This window comes from Sinocyclocheilus rhinocerous, unplaced genomic scaffold (assembly GCF_001515625.1).
Source record: "Sinocyclocheilus rhinocerous isolate Xijiao unplaced genomic scaffold, SAMN03320098_v1.1 scaffold278, whole genome shotgun sequence".
In the NCBI taxonomy this organism is placed as follows: Eukaryota; Metazoa; Chordata; class Actinopteri; order Cypriniformes; family Cyprinidae; genus Sinocyclocheilus; species Sinocyclocheilus rhinocerous.
In genome coordinates this window covers 783179-797447 of record NW_015664178.1, presented here as the reverse complement: position 1 = coordinate 797447, position 14269 = coordinate 783179, and the positions used below count along the sequence as shown (strand labels likewise).

Sequence of the window (14269 nt, the reverse complement as noted above, 5' to 3'; positions counted from 1 at the left end):
TGTGTGTACATTAATGAGGAAAAAAAATTAACTTAAATGATTTTAGCAAATGGCTGCAATATAACAAAGAGTGAAAAATTTAAGGGGGTCTGAATACTTTCCGTACCCACTGTATATATACATAAAAAAACGTGCCATTCCAAAGGATAGTTCACCTAAAAATTCTGTCATCTTTTATTCACCCTCATGTCATTTCTTCTGTAAAAAACAAAAGAGAATGCTTTAGGTTTGTCGCCATGTTTGATATAGTCGTAAGGTGCATCCCAATATGCGTATTTATGCACTATTCTATGCCATTTTGTAGTATAAATAGTGTAATTGTTCATACCGAAAGTTCCAAAAAGAAAAAGTGCATTTCAAGTACCCTGATCATCATGCACTTAAATAACTGAAAAGACTATGTGTGAAATGTTGGACACTCAGCTGTCAAAGCTATCAGACTCCGATGCTCGATGATACAATTTTCTTACAAAATCCATACACTATATATGTTTTGATTTAATTTGAAATTGAAAAAAGGCTTACAATTCTGTTTATTATTTAAAGTAACTTAAAATATACCAGCCAAGTCATATGAGTTAGTCTAACGCTACCTTTATGCCCTTTTTGTATTATTTTCATCATAAGAAGGACAAAAACAGCTGAAACATTCTATAAACATTCAAACATTATTGTGTTTCACAGAAGAAAGCAAACTATGAATGGAATGACATGACATTGAGTAAATGATGTCAGACCTGTAATTTTTAGGTGAAATATTCTTTTTTTATTATTATTTTTATTTCACAAAAAAAAAGGGATAGTGTACATTAATCAACATTCATGAATGTAAATGTACCCAAATTAGCCCAAAGGCTAGTTTTCATTGGTAGTCCCTTTGCCAGATGTTATTAGGCCAAAAAACTAGAAGGGGGAAATTTTTTTTTTAACAAAATAGAAAAAACAATGACAAACGAAATTCAACCAAAAATTAAGCAACAAATTATACAAACTGACAATAAAATAATAAAGAAATATGTATTAAAAAAAATTAAATAGAAAGCAGCTTATTAAGATATATAAACAACATTAATGTTCACATTGTTGGTTATGAAGAAGCCATTTCTTAAAATTATGCTTAAATGAGTTAAATGATGTACATTCTCTAATTGATTGTGGTATTGAATTCCACTGATGTGATGCTCTGAGAAAGAAAACAGCTTGACCAAACAAGGTTTTTCTATGTGGAATTATGCAATCAGCTTTAGCTGCACCTCTAGTTACTCTGTTTTCAGTAGATTTAAATTTAATAAAATCAACCAGAGGAGGAGCTAAACCATGCATAATCTTATAAACTAAACAAACATTTTTATACTTAGTGATGTTTTCCCAGCTAAGCAGGTTATACGTATTTAAGATATGACAATGGTGAAAACTAAATTAGTTTAATCTAAAATTTTAAGTGCTTGTTTGTACAATAATTCCAAAGTTTTTAGAACAAAAGCATGTGTATTAGACCAGCTTGTCAGACAATAAGTAATATGAGAAAGAATCATAGAATGAAAATATACCTTTGCAGCCTCATTTGATAAAGAGTTTCTAATAATTCGAAAATTAACTAAATAAAATTTTACCTTTTTACATACCTTTTTTATATGCATTTTAAAACTAAGACATGAGTCCAAATGAACCCCTAAGTATTTATATTCCGAAACAACTTTTAATCTCTCTCCCGAAATGAAAATAACCTGTTTTATATCAACACTATGTCCTTTAGAATAGAACATACAAGCTGTTTTTGACACGTTTAATTTCAGATAACACTGATTGAGCCAGGATATGATTTTTGCCAGAACATCTGTCAACTTATTTGCAACCTCTTCTGCATTTTTACCATGCGTGAAAATGACTGTATCGTCAGCATACATTATGATATTACATTGTTGACACTCCGTGGGTAAATCATTCATATACATGCTAAAGAGAATTGGCCCCAATATGGACCCTTGTGGAACACCAGTTGAAAGGCATAGTGAATTGGATTTATAATTATACATTTTTACTACCTGAGAACGGGAGGAGAGATAAGATTCAATTAAACTTAAAGATTTTGTCGAAAAATTAAAATTGAGTAATATATGTAAAAGAATATTATGATTTACAATATCAAACGCTTTCTGTAAATCAAGAAATACAGCTCCTACCACTCCACCTTTATCCATTAATGCCTTTACCTTTTCAATAAAATAACAAGTAGCCGTTTCTTTTGAATGATTTATCCTAAAGCCGAACTGCATCGGATGTAATTGAAAAGGACTATTATTAAAATGGTCAATAATTTGTTTAGCCACCAGTTTTTCAAAAACTTTTGATATTGTGGGGAGGACACTAATTGGCCTATAATGGCTGGTTAAACAGGGGTCACCTCCCTTAAATTTAGGGGCCACAAACGTCGGTTTCCAAGAGGTAGGGAATCTCCCTTAATCTAATGAACTATTAATAATATGTGTTAAAGGGTTAACTATTGAGGAACTAATTTGTTTCAATAAAAGTGTGTCTATACCATAGATATCTTTAGCCCTTGAGGACTTAAGAGACATGTCTACCTTTTCAACATCTAACTTAGTTACTGGTCTTAATACTAAAGCTGTCTCACTAGCATTATTTGTTCGTAATTATTTAAATGATCTCTTTAAATTAATTTAAAGAGATAATTAAACATTTTTGAATTCTGTCATTATTATTTTCTCACTCATTTTCTAAACCTGTTATTTTTGCTGTTATCTTTTCTGTGAAAAGGAGATATTTAGAATAATTTTTATACAGCAATCTTTGTGCAGTCCATACAACAACATTTATAGCGACCACAGATGTCAAGCTCCAAAAATGGAAAAAAACACCATAAAAGCAGTCGTAATATGACTCGTGCACTATATTCCAAGTTTTCCAAAGCTGCTTTTTAACTTTGTGAGGAATTATTATTCGCTGAGAATCTCTTGTTTGAGAATTGTTGTTTGCACAAAGGTATTGTATTGCTGCAGAAGACAGAATACACTACACAACATTTAAAATTGTAATAGATTTTAAAACACTAGGCATCACTGCCCAACTTTGTAAATGGTTACAGAGACAAACTGGCCATACACAAAATGAATGAGGATCTCACATACATTTTTTATGACTTTTTAAGTCATTCCTAAAACAACAAACCTGCACAAATGCACGAAAATAACGTGTTCTAAAAATCGACTCTTTCAAATATTAAATCATGTTTGAAATCCTCCGACTAGATGGAATAAGATGTCTGAAGCTAACAGTTTGATGTCTGTTCCTATCATACCCTGTGAAATTTTCTGTGAAATCTGTCAATTCCAACTGCCAGGGGCAGTCGTGGCCTATTGGTTAGAGAGTCGGACTTGTAACCCAAAGGTCGCAGGTTTGAGTCTCGGTACTGGCAGGGATTGTAGGTGGGGGGAGTGAGTGACCAGCGCTCTCTTCCACCCTCAATACCATGACTGAGGTAAGACCCTTGACCCTTGAGCAAGGCACCAAACCCCCAAATGTTCCCTGGCGCCGCAGCAAAAATGGCTGCCCACTGCTCCGGGTGTGTGTTCATGTATGTGTGTGTGTTTGTTCACTACTCACTGCTGTGTGTGTGCACTTGGATGGGTTAAATGTAGAGCACAAATTCCGACTTTCACTTTCATTTTTGCATCTCCTTTTCTCACCTCCTTTTGATGGGAAAAATGCTAGCATACAAGTTTGGAACAACAGGAGGGAGAGTAAATGATGAAGTTTTCCTTAAAAAAGAAGTATCTATAATATGCTTGTATTTATTTTCCAGATCGGGGAGAGAATACGTGTAATCCTAGACATGGATGATAAGACACTAGCCTTTGAACGAGATTTTGAGTTCCTTGGAGTGGCGTTCCGAGGGCTGCCCAAAACATGCCTGTTTCCAGCTGTGTCAGCCGTCTATGGGAACACTGAAGTGACTATGGTGTATCTGGGAAGACCCCTGGATGGATAAGTATTAGAACTATTAGAATCGGAAAGCATCACGACAACTGCTGTTTGACATACATAAGACTCTTGGCTTTTCACATCTTGAGTAAAAAAAATGGGGAAATAGGTGGTTGGTGGTGGGCTTGTTGATGATGAGGATGTCCAACACACATCTGCGGATTTCAGTTGAACATCTAAAAAACTTACTTACAGTCTGTGAGTCAGAACAGCCGGCATTGTAGTCTACTCTACCAGGATCAGGAAACAGTCCTCCATAAAATGCGCTGGACACATCTGAATATTTGGGTTGAACTGTTCTGGAACAGTGTTGTAAGCTCCGCTTCGTCCACGGTGAAAGCTGATCCGGCGATCCACAGCAAAAGAGAAAGGAAAATTTGAAATCGCATCATATGACCCCTTTAAGTGTTTCTGTGTGCTGCAGTTTATCTAAAATGGCTGGAAAGGACAATTCCTTCATTTAGATGACTTAAAATTATTTAAAATAAGACAAATAATATTTCTCATTTTAATTCTCCCCTTTAACAACTTTTTTTTTTTTTTTTAAGAACCAGAGTTCCCACTGTCTTGGAAAATCTGAATATATAAAGTAGTCTAATTCTAAAGTTGAGATTGATAGACCTGGAAAAGTACTGTAAATTAATAAAATCTTATAACTCCATGGGCATTTTTACAAATTTTATGAATATACATTTTCCTAGTCATGCCAAGTTGTAAAACATTGCCTCAGGTGGAAATTGTAAGTAAAAAATATTTGTAAAAATTCTTATACTTAATCCTTAGTAAATCATGAATAACTGGACAAATCATTCACCCTTCAAATATTGTTGTGGACAACGTGAGGGCCATGGGGTCAAAATATTAGAACTGCTGTCATAGAGACTTGTGAACCTGGTGTCAAATCCTGCTCCTGAAGGACCACTGCACTGTCCTGCAGTTTTGTTCCAACCCCAATTGAACACACATGAACCAACTAATCAAGATCTTACTAGGGGTGGCCAAGTCCTGGAGAGCCACACCCTTTGTCCAATTACCCACACTTGCGGTCTTTGCACTTGACCACTTGACTACTTATATGATGTATTTCCTGTATTTGATCCAAGTGTTCAAGTGAGCATGAAGACCACAAGTGTATGTAGAACTTTTCATTACCTGAAACCAAGTGTTTACAGAGCTTTATTTTTATTTTCAATACTTTGCATTTTAAAATCAACTTTTAAATGTCTGTTCAGTAGTCCCTATAACAGATGACACAATTTAATTTTGTGATGCTTGTAATTAAATGATAAAAAGCAGTTGCAAATGTTGTACAAAATAATTATCACCACTACTCATTTGCACCAATAAAACGTGCAACTCTTTGTTTTACTACCAAATTATATGTAGCTAATATCTAATTATTAATAATATTTAATATAGGCTACATTGGAAAGGTTTCCGTGACCTCTCGCGAGATCTCAGCAAAAAGTCTCACGATTTATTTCCACAACATGATGCATGATGGGATACACTAAGCCTTGAATACCGCTCCGGAGCGGACTGTGGATTTAGTGTGCGTTAATGCCGAGTTCACACTGCACGATTTTCAAACTCATCGGATCGCCGTTGTTTTCACATTGCGTGACTATCTGGGGTAGCATTATTCACACTGTGTGATTGTCACTCGCGTGAACGAGCACCGATTTGCCTCCGATGTCGGGCATTTGTCGGCGATTTCACAAAACCTGTCGGCGAGTGAAAAATCGGGCTAAAATCGTGCAGTGTGAACTCGGCATAAGGGGCACTGCGCTTTGACGTTTTTAAGACCTGGGACAGTCTGGTGCACTTGCTTCCTGTCGCACGCATGCGCTCTCAAGTGGCCAAGACCGCAAGTGTAGGTATTTGAACAAGGGGACAGTCCTGCAGACTTTAGCTCCCACCCTAATCAAACACACCTGAGCAAGCTAATCAAGGTCTAAGGGTTACTAAAAATCCGCAGGCAGGTGAGTTTTTATCAAGGTTAGAGCAAAACTCTGCAGGACTGTGGCTCTCCAGAACCGACATTGACCACCGCTGTACTAGGCATACTAGAAACTTCCAGGCAGGTGTGTTGAAGCAAGTTGGAGCTAAACTTTGCCGGAAGGAGTTTGGACACCTCTGACCTTGAAACACCCTAGCCACTGCATAGACACATACTGAAACTTAAAACACCTTAGCAACTGCATAGCAACACACTAAAATGTCCCGACACAAGGGCACAGCAACACACTACAACCCAGATAGCATGCGCACGTCTGCAAGATGTCTGTTAAAGATCGCTTCATCTGGAAAGCATCTGCTGTGTACAAACATCTGATAGACATCTTTAAGATGTCAGTTTTACATACATTCTAAATCATAAACATCTTACAAACATCTTCTAAACATCTGCAGACGTCAAATAGACGTCTCCGTGATGTATGTGTGCTAGCAATAGCCTAGCAACTGCATGGCAACCACAAGCCATGGTCTGGGAACCACACACAACACAAGTCTTGCACGAGCAAGCACAAATGTGCTTATTTTTTAGCACTTCAGACGTTTTATTTATGTGAAACTATAAGGTTTTTGTATATGCAGCACCTTAAAACAGGTCACACTTGATTGCACTCTATAATCCGTACGCCTTTCTTTTTGCTGTGCAATGTAGGCTACTGCAGGGAAATTAAAATGGGCTGCGGTGAGATACATTACTGTCATGAAAAAAACGGGATCGCTTTTAGGCTGATGGCTATCAGCAGACGTGTTTGTTAATGAAGCAGTGTGGCACGCGTGAACGTTTTCAAAAGTTTTCACTTTAGCACAGCTTGTGAGAAGAATGTGACGGTTTCAACGAGCAGAAGTGATGGGCCTGCATCTTTCTAGCAGGAAGGGTGTGAGCTCTTGGTGGTTTCCTCTCGAGTAGTATCTGATGAGTGAAACCAGTAGTGGGTGCTTTGGGTGTGTTCACTTGGTAGGTTTGTGGTCTACTGAACAAGACAGAAGTAAGGTCGAAATGTTTGTGCAACATACAACTTTTACAGGTGCTTTTTGCACCTCCACGCGCGACGGTTATCACGTTAATATTTTTCCTCATGTTTTTTTATGTAAGAACCATTAAATGTCCTTCATGCTCATTCTCCTGCTCCGTTAGCCTACTGAAACCGAAATACTTTTGCTGTTGTGGGAAGTGGTCGATTTTTACATATTTAACGTGCATATTTCTGACCCTGCAGTGTGTGCGCGCGCTCGTGTGTGTGAAATTTATGATCTTGGCTGCCTTCATGTGACTGCGTTTCCGTTGCTTGCTTGCTTCCGCAATTACTAAAGACATTGCAGAGATGCAGATGTCAAGCACTTTGCATCTCCGGAGAGACCAAGCCAACAGAACCTCCCCGCAAACTGATGTAATGGTCTTCTGTAAACTTCACAGAGGAGCGGAGGGCGCGATCCTGGCCACTGGGGTAAGCGTGCCCGGTATACTCACGTCAGACTGTGTATAAATGTGAAACGGCCAGGGTGAATGTTTAATAGCACATTGTCTTTTGGTTTGTCTTTGATTTAATACGACTTTCAGTACACTCATTACAGGGATAGTCACCTGCCGTATCTTACTCAAAGGCGCAATATTATCAATTTTTGTGGTGATCGAGCTCTTTTAACTGTTTGCAGGATATTGTGTCTTACCTTTGATGCATACAGTGGACCCAAAAGTAATTGGACTCGTAGGTCACACTCAAAAGGTCAAATAAAATTAGAAAACAAAATATCAAACCAACTGGCATCAACAAACAAATGACTTTTTTAGATCTCTCAAATGATGACCTTTTAGATTTTTAAGAGTGAACTTCAATTATGTGCAGTATATACTGTTTTTATATTTAAAATTGATCATTAAAAATGATAAATTTTTTTATTATTTAAATTTGTTTTATTCAAAGTAATATGTCTTCAATTTAAGCTTGAAGTGACTCTTTCTTTTGAATAAATGCCATTTGGTTAGGTATTTTGGTAATGCAGTGACATTAATACGTTTTTAAGTTTGACCTAAGTGTCCAAATGTTTTTAGGGCCAGTGTATATTGATTAATGACTGTGACAAAATGTGTGCATTTTGTCAATCTGATTTATAACCTGTATCACAGTTGGCTGGAGTCGATTGATGTTAGCTGCAGCCACAAATTTCCGCTGTCCCTGCCACACGTAGACCGCTAGGTGTCAAAAGTATTTTCTGTTATGATATAAAAATTGAAAATGGAGTGTCTTAAAGGAAGAATTTTAGTGTCTAAAAGATTTGAGATGCACTTTATATTACAGTGTTTGTGTACTCATATATTACAAAAATTACATTCTAATGCAACAGCAATGTGTAATGTCAAGTGGATTTACAAAATAATATTTTAGGAACTTCAAAAATACTTCTGTAAATACACCTTTACATGGACACTGTAAAGTGTTCATGTAATAGTGCATTTACATAAAGCATAAATAAAAAAGTATCTGTAAGTGTCTAATAATATCCTTTTAATATCTAATAACATATATTTATATATAATTGTGGTCATGTTTTATTACTTCATTACAGTGATCATGTTAAGATGCCGGTGTTCGATCGCTTGTCCATCGTGCTCTGTCATGCAGTGGTGCCACTACTGGTGGTCCTCCTTTCAGTCTCAGGATATCCGCAGACCTTCCCCTGCAGGCTGGTATGTGAGAAATGGGAAGACTACAAATACATTTAGATGAACACTGATGCGCATGATAATTCTCTGGAAGTGAAATAAGCATATTCCTTTAGCATATTACATAGTAGTTTTCAAATAGAAGATGTATTCAAAATGCTAAACCTTACAGTTGTTACCTTAACAAGCTATTACTTGTGGTGTGACCCGATGTTACCACATGAAGTGCATTTTTAGGTTACTTGACTAAACATGTTTAACGTGTAAAAACTATTATGAAGTCTAATCAGCAAACCACAAGTGGGCTAAATTTGCTTGTTTGTCTATCTTTGATGTTCTCCGTGGACTTAGAAAAGATTCAGATGGGCCAAATTACCTGTAGTGGAAATGATTAAGCTCATTATTTTTCCATTGTGTGTAAGAATAATCTAAATCAGTCTTTCCTTCTCTTTTTTTTTTGTCTATCTCCCCATCTCAAGATCCGAAGCACGGCTCTGTGCAACAGCTGTCAGCTCACTGCCATACCAGATCATTTACCACTTAAAACTGAGGAGATCTTCTTAGACAATAACCTTCTGTTAAATCTGCAAGATGGTTGTCTCTCCAGGTATCCTCTTCTACAGACGTTCAGCTGTGGGAACAATCTGCTAATGACGGTGGAAGAGAGTGTGTTCTCTGAATCGCCTCTTTTAAAAAAACTAAATTTAGCCAACAACGAGCTTTACTATGGACACAAGCAAGTGGCCCAGTCCTTAAGCTCTCTGTCCCAACTAAAGACCCTTGATCTTTCAGGTAATGGCCTCTCGGAGGACATGGTGTCTCTGCTGGTACAGAATCTGTCCTCGCTTGAGTCTCTATACTTGTCCCGGAATGCCATTCTGAGGCTGGATGAGTCAACATTCAGAAACCTTCATCAGCTTAGGGAGCTGAACGTCGAGAGGAACTTGTTGTTTGAGATCGATGGAGCATTTGATCATATGAAAAAGCTCCAAAGGTTGAACCTGGCCTTCAACTGCTTACCATGTTTGGTCAACTTTGAAATGACCCAACTGCTGGTCCTAAACGCCAGCCACAATTCCATTGAATGGTTCATAACCAATCAAAATTTGACTGAGACCTTTCAGCTGGAGACGTTGGATCTGTCTGACAACCATTTGCTGTTCTTTCCATTCCTTCCAACAAAAAATCGAATAAGAACTTTGTTGTTGTCCAATAATCGAGTTGGTTTTTACCAACACTTATCAAATTACACATCTTCAAACTGGACCACTAGTGTTGAGTACTACAACTTGGGGCAAAATGTAAGCAGCATCACAGTAGAGCTCTGGAATGAGAATCTTCACGGTGATCTTTCCTCAGTAGAGCTCCTGGACTTGAGTGAAAACAAGGTGAACTACTTCCCTCAGGGATTCATTCAGCAGATGCCGCATCTTTACTGGCTGAGGCTGAGAAGCAACTGTTTACAGTCCTTTAGTTTGACGCCTGAAGATCTACCTGTCACCCTCTATGAACTGGACGTTAGCCGAAACAGGTTAACCGAGCTGAAAGCAAGCCAACACTCCATTAGCGAGCTGAACAATCTCACGCATCTCAATCTGAGTACAAATGACCTTCAGAACGTCCCAACTAGGATTTTTGCTAGTCTACCAAAACTTTGTACACTAGATCTCAGTCACAACACTGTGGATGTGTGTTACTTGCCGAGTTCCTCAGGATGTGTTGAGTGGTCCAACATCGTTTCCCTAAAACAGCTCTATCTTGCCGGGTGTAGCATTCAGAACATCCCGTCTTCAGCGTTCAAGGGCACGCCGCTAACCCATCTCGAACTTTCTAACAATCCGGACCTAAACCTCAAACAGGAATCTCTGGAAGGTCTCGCAAACACTTTGCAGCACTTGGGACTTGGTAATACTGGTCTTCAAGACTTTGACTTCTCTTTATACGGCCATTTGAAGAGTTTAAACATCTGTAGAAACTCACTACCAGAACTTCCTGAATCTCTAATAGCATTAAACCTGAAGCTTCTGGACTTGAGGGATAACATGTTGACAACCATCCCGTCCCAACATGCTGGCATGTTAGCTCAAAGACTGCAGACTGTTTATATGAATGGAAATGCCTTCAACTGTTGCCATTTAAACTGGTACAGTACCTTCGGGGAGAATAAAGGCATCAGTATTGTAGATCTCTCAGAGATTACATGTTTGGACTTAAACCACAGGCGTCACAAGGTCGTGCTTTTGGACGCCATCCACTGTGGTGGTTCCAGCAATGAAGAGTCTGTTGTTTGGTACATTCTTCTCTTTGTAACAGTTAGTGTTTCCATCATGGGTATATCCGTCATTTATATGCTCACCTTTAAGCCAAGAATGTTGCCTCGTGCTATTAAAAAGAGATGCTGGAGGCCGGCTCCTTATTGAGAAGCATGCTATTGTAAAACTAATGAATGTCTCTGTAATATAACCCAGCAGGCACACAACGTCATAAGATGTTGATAATTGGTTACATTTCGGTTGCGACGTCGGGTGACCAAAATTCAATGTAAATTCAACGTCTAATGTCAATGTTAAATTGGTGTCCAATACTGACGTCAGCTGATGTTGATATTTTGTTGTTTTTAGGTTGTGTAACCAAAATCCAACGTTAAGTCAAATACTGACGTCAACCCGATTTTCATTTTCAACCAAAATGCAACGTCTGCCCGAAGTCATGCCCAATGTCAATCTGACGTTATATAGACGTCCAGTGCCTGCTGGGAAGGGGCTAACATGTTAAATATGCTCTTAAAGGTTGCTACTTTCAGACAACTGGACATAAAGGAAGAGAAATATGATATTAATGTGAAAGATTTAGGCCATATTGGTCTCTAAACATGAATGTATTTCATTTTATCCTCATTAAAATGCATGAAAAGCGTTTGGCTGCTGGATGGTTTGTCAATGTGAAAGATATTTCCCTTTTAATGAAAAGTTGCAATTATACTTTCGGTCATGATATTTTATATTTGCATTTATTTTATTCATTTGGCAAAAGCTTGATCCAAAGCAACTTGTGGTGCATTCAATATCCCAGGTTACAAAGTTACAAGCTAAAATGTAGAAATGTCCAGTTTTCTTATGATTATAACGTTATTTAAAGGTTACAAAAACGTTTCTCACAATGCTCTGCTAACATTATTTTTATCCAAAATATTGCGTTATTAAAGTTAGTCTATTTTTCAATATTCTAAGAACGATAAAATGTCCAGTTTTCTTGTCGTAATTATAACGTTATTTAAAGGTTACAAAAACGTTTCTTAGAACGTACATCAAGTACAAATAACATCATAAGAACATTGTGAGAATGTTGTTCTAATAACGTTTTCTCAACATTATAAGAAAGGACATTCTGAGAATGTTGATCTCTCAAAGGTTTTCTCTCAATGTTATGAGAACGCATATATAATATTAATAAAGTTACTAGAATGTTCCATAGACATTACTTTAAGAATGTTTATTCCTAACATTTATATAACTTTTAAAAAACGTTAGTGAAAGTTCACTGTTAGCTGGGTTAGACATTTTATTGGTATATGTGTTCCTTGACAATCAAACTCATAAGCTTGTTCTTTCTAGTACTTGATGGCTTGTGCCAGAGCTTTTTATATTAAATGTATAATTTAATTTATTTGATAAAACAAGTTCCCCAGTCAAATATTAATGTGTGAGATTAGGTTAAAAATCTAATTAGGGCTGTAACGACCAAAGACATTTTTAGTGGCTGATCAACATGGGTTTTTCAGTGGCAGATTGTCAAACGTTTAAATTTGGTTACCCTGAATATTGAACATGTTATTACGTCCTTGATTCAAAAACATAATCCATTTGCAAACATGCCTTTAAAAGAGCCATACTCAACTGCTGCTAAGAATTTAACACTTGTTATGGTCATATTGATTGACTTGGATTTGATTTAAGGGTCAAATTCTACAAGAGTGTTCTTCATATTATGGGCTTTTTATTATAGGCTATATCAGTCCCAATTAGTCGCTCACTTGCGCTACATACTGCATGTATGTAGTTTCTCAGAAGTTTGCAGAACATTCGCTAAAAGTAGCAAAGGAAACATGAAATTTCCTGTTTTGCTAAGACCTGTAGCAACTGCCCAGCTCTCAGTATCATAGAGGGGGTGGTGGTGGTGTGGTTTTGCTCCATACCGAGTTCTCAGAGGCAGTTGTGGCAGGACGTAAAGGATTGCTATCATATTGATCTTTTATCTGAAATATTGCTCAAGTGGTTCAGTCATTTACGCGATTAGGTTCCAATAAAACTCTAAATCTAACTGTCTAACTGTAAAATCCTTCCAAATGCACAATATACAATATTGTATAACTGTAATATATGATTCTAAAGTACAAACAAAAGGTAATTATGCGGCCGTGGCCACAGTGAGTATCCACATCGACCAATGCAAGGATTCTTTGTCAGATTTCTCACTGCAGGGATCATCAGGGTTAGACCACCAAACATAAACCACGCTGACTAGCACCTCAGCCTACATGGGATTTCTCATGATTTTGTGGCACAATGTGTGTGACAAGAAGACAAATTAAATCATCACAATTAAAAGAACCAAAGACTTAAACTACTTCAGTCTGTGTGCATTGAATTTATTTAATACACGAGTTTCACAATTTGAGTTGAATTACTGAAATAAATGAACTTTTCCACGACATTCTAATTTATTGAGATGCACCTGTATCTGTGAGGCAGCGAGCATGGGAACCTGGCTGTGTGTCGTGTGTATGAGTGTGTTGTTTACACTGCAGAGCCATGTGTGCATGTTAAACCAGAGTGTAACCAGAATACCGCTGTGGTGTTTCTCTAGGTCATGGCGGTTTGAACAGAGAAAGAGAGAGAAAAAGAGAAACTAGGGAGCACAGTCACAGGCATGGGCTCAGAGGCACATCTGCCATAGTTTGGATCAAATTCAGTCCCGAAAAGTCTGTTTAAAATGGGTTGGGGGAAGCAGGGGTTTTATAGGCCTTCAGATATCTCGCAGTATTCAAGCTTCAACTGAAATTAATGACTTTGAGATTGTTTTTAAGAATAAAAGTTGTTGTCAAAAACTTTCTCCAAAGAGGAAATGCACTTTTAGAAACCCTTAAAACAGAGTTATGTTCAACCAAAATCTTTTTTTTATCTTTATGATAGGAAAAAATAACCAATGCGCAGTTCTATCTATCTATCTATCTATCTATCTATCATGGTACCATTGTAATACTGCTTTTTTTTAACATTTATAATATTATCTGAGCTATGAGTAGGCTACACTCTAAATATTTAGGCCGATAATTATTCAGTTCAATAGTATTACCATCTGATACCATCAATGTACCAATTTGTATTTTGGTAAAAGTTTGGTAAAGGATTAAAGACAAAATAAATCTAAAACATTAACATTAATACATTATATAAGTATTATAGTTAGAAATTTAATTTTTATTTTAAATGTTCAAATTAAAATGAATGACATTTCAAACACACACACACATATACATAAAAGCTTTTTTAGATGTATTTAGATTTTGTGTATTAGATTTTTAGATGT

General features: G+C 37.0%; 2 protein-coding genes across 3 annotated transcripts in view; both read left to right on the top strand.

Moving 5' to 3' along the window:
- The window catches only part of fbxo45 (F-box protein 45), a 14177-nt gene extending 10008 nt beyond the window's left edge, over positions 1-4169 (top strand). For both annotated transcript variants that reach the window (XM_016540311.1, XM_016540310.1), the window contains exon 3: positions 3824-4169. In XM_016540311.1, the coding sequence (XP_016395797.1) occupies positions 3824-4009 (186 nt within the window). In that variant the 3' untranslated portion in view covers positions 4010-4169. The remainder of the gene's footprint in view (positions 1-3823) is intronic.
- A 2246-nt stretch (positions 4170-6415) lies between these two features.
- LOC107729661 (negative regulator of reactive oxygen species-like) lies at positions 6416-11748 on the top strand. The gene is made up of 3 exons (XM_016540309.1): positions 6416-7463; positions 8584-8704; positions 9160-11748. Exons 2-3 carry the CDS (start codon positions 8597-8599, stop codon positions 11098-11100), a joined length of 2049 nt encoding a protein of 682 aa, XP_016395795.1. The 5' UTR covers positions 6416-7463; positions 8584-8596; the 3' UTR covers positions 11101-11748.
- The last annotated feature ends 2521 nt before the right edge of the window (positions 11749-14269 follow it).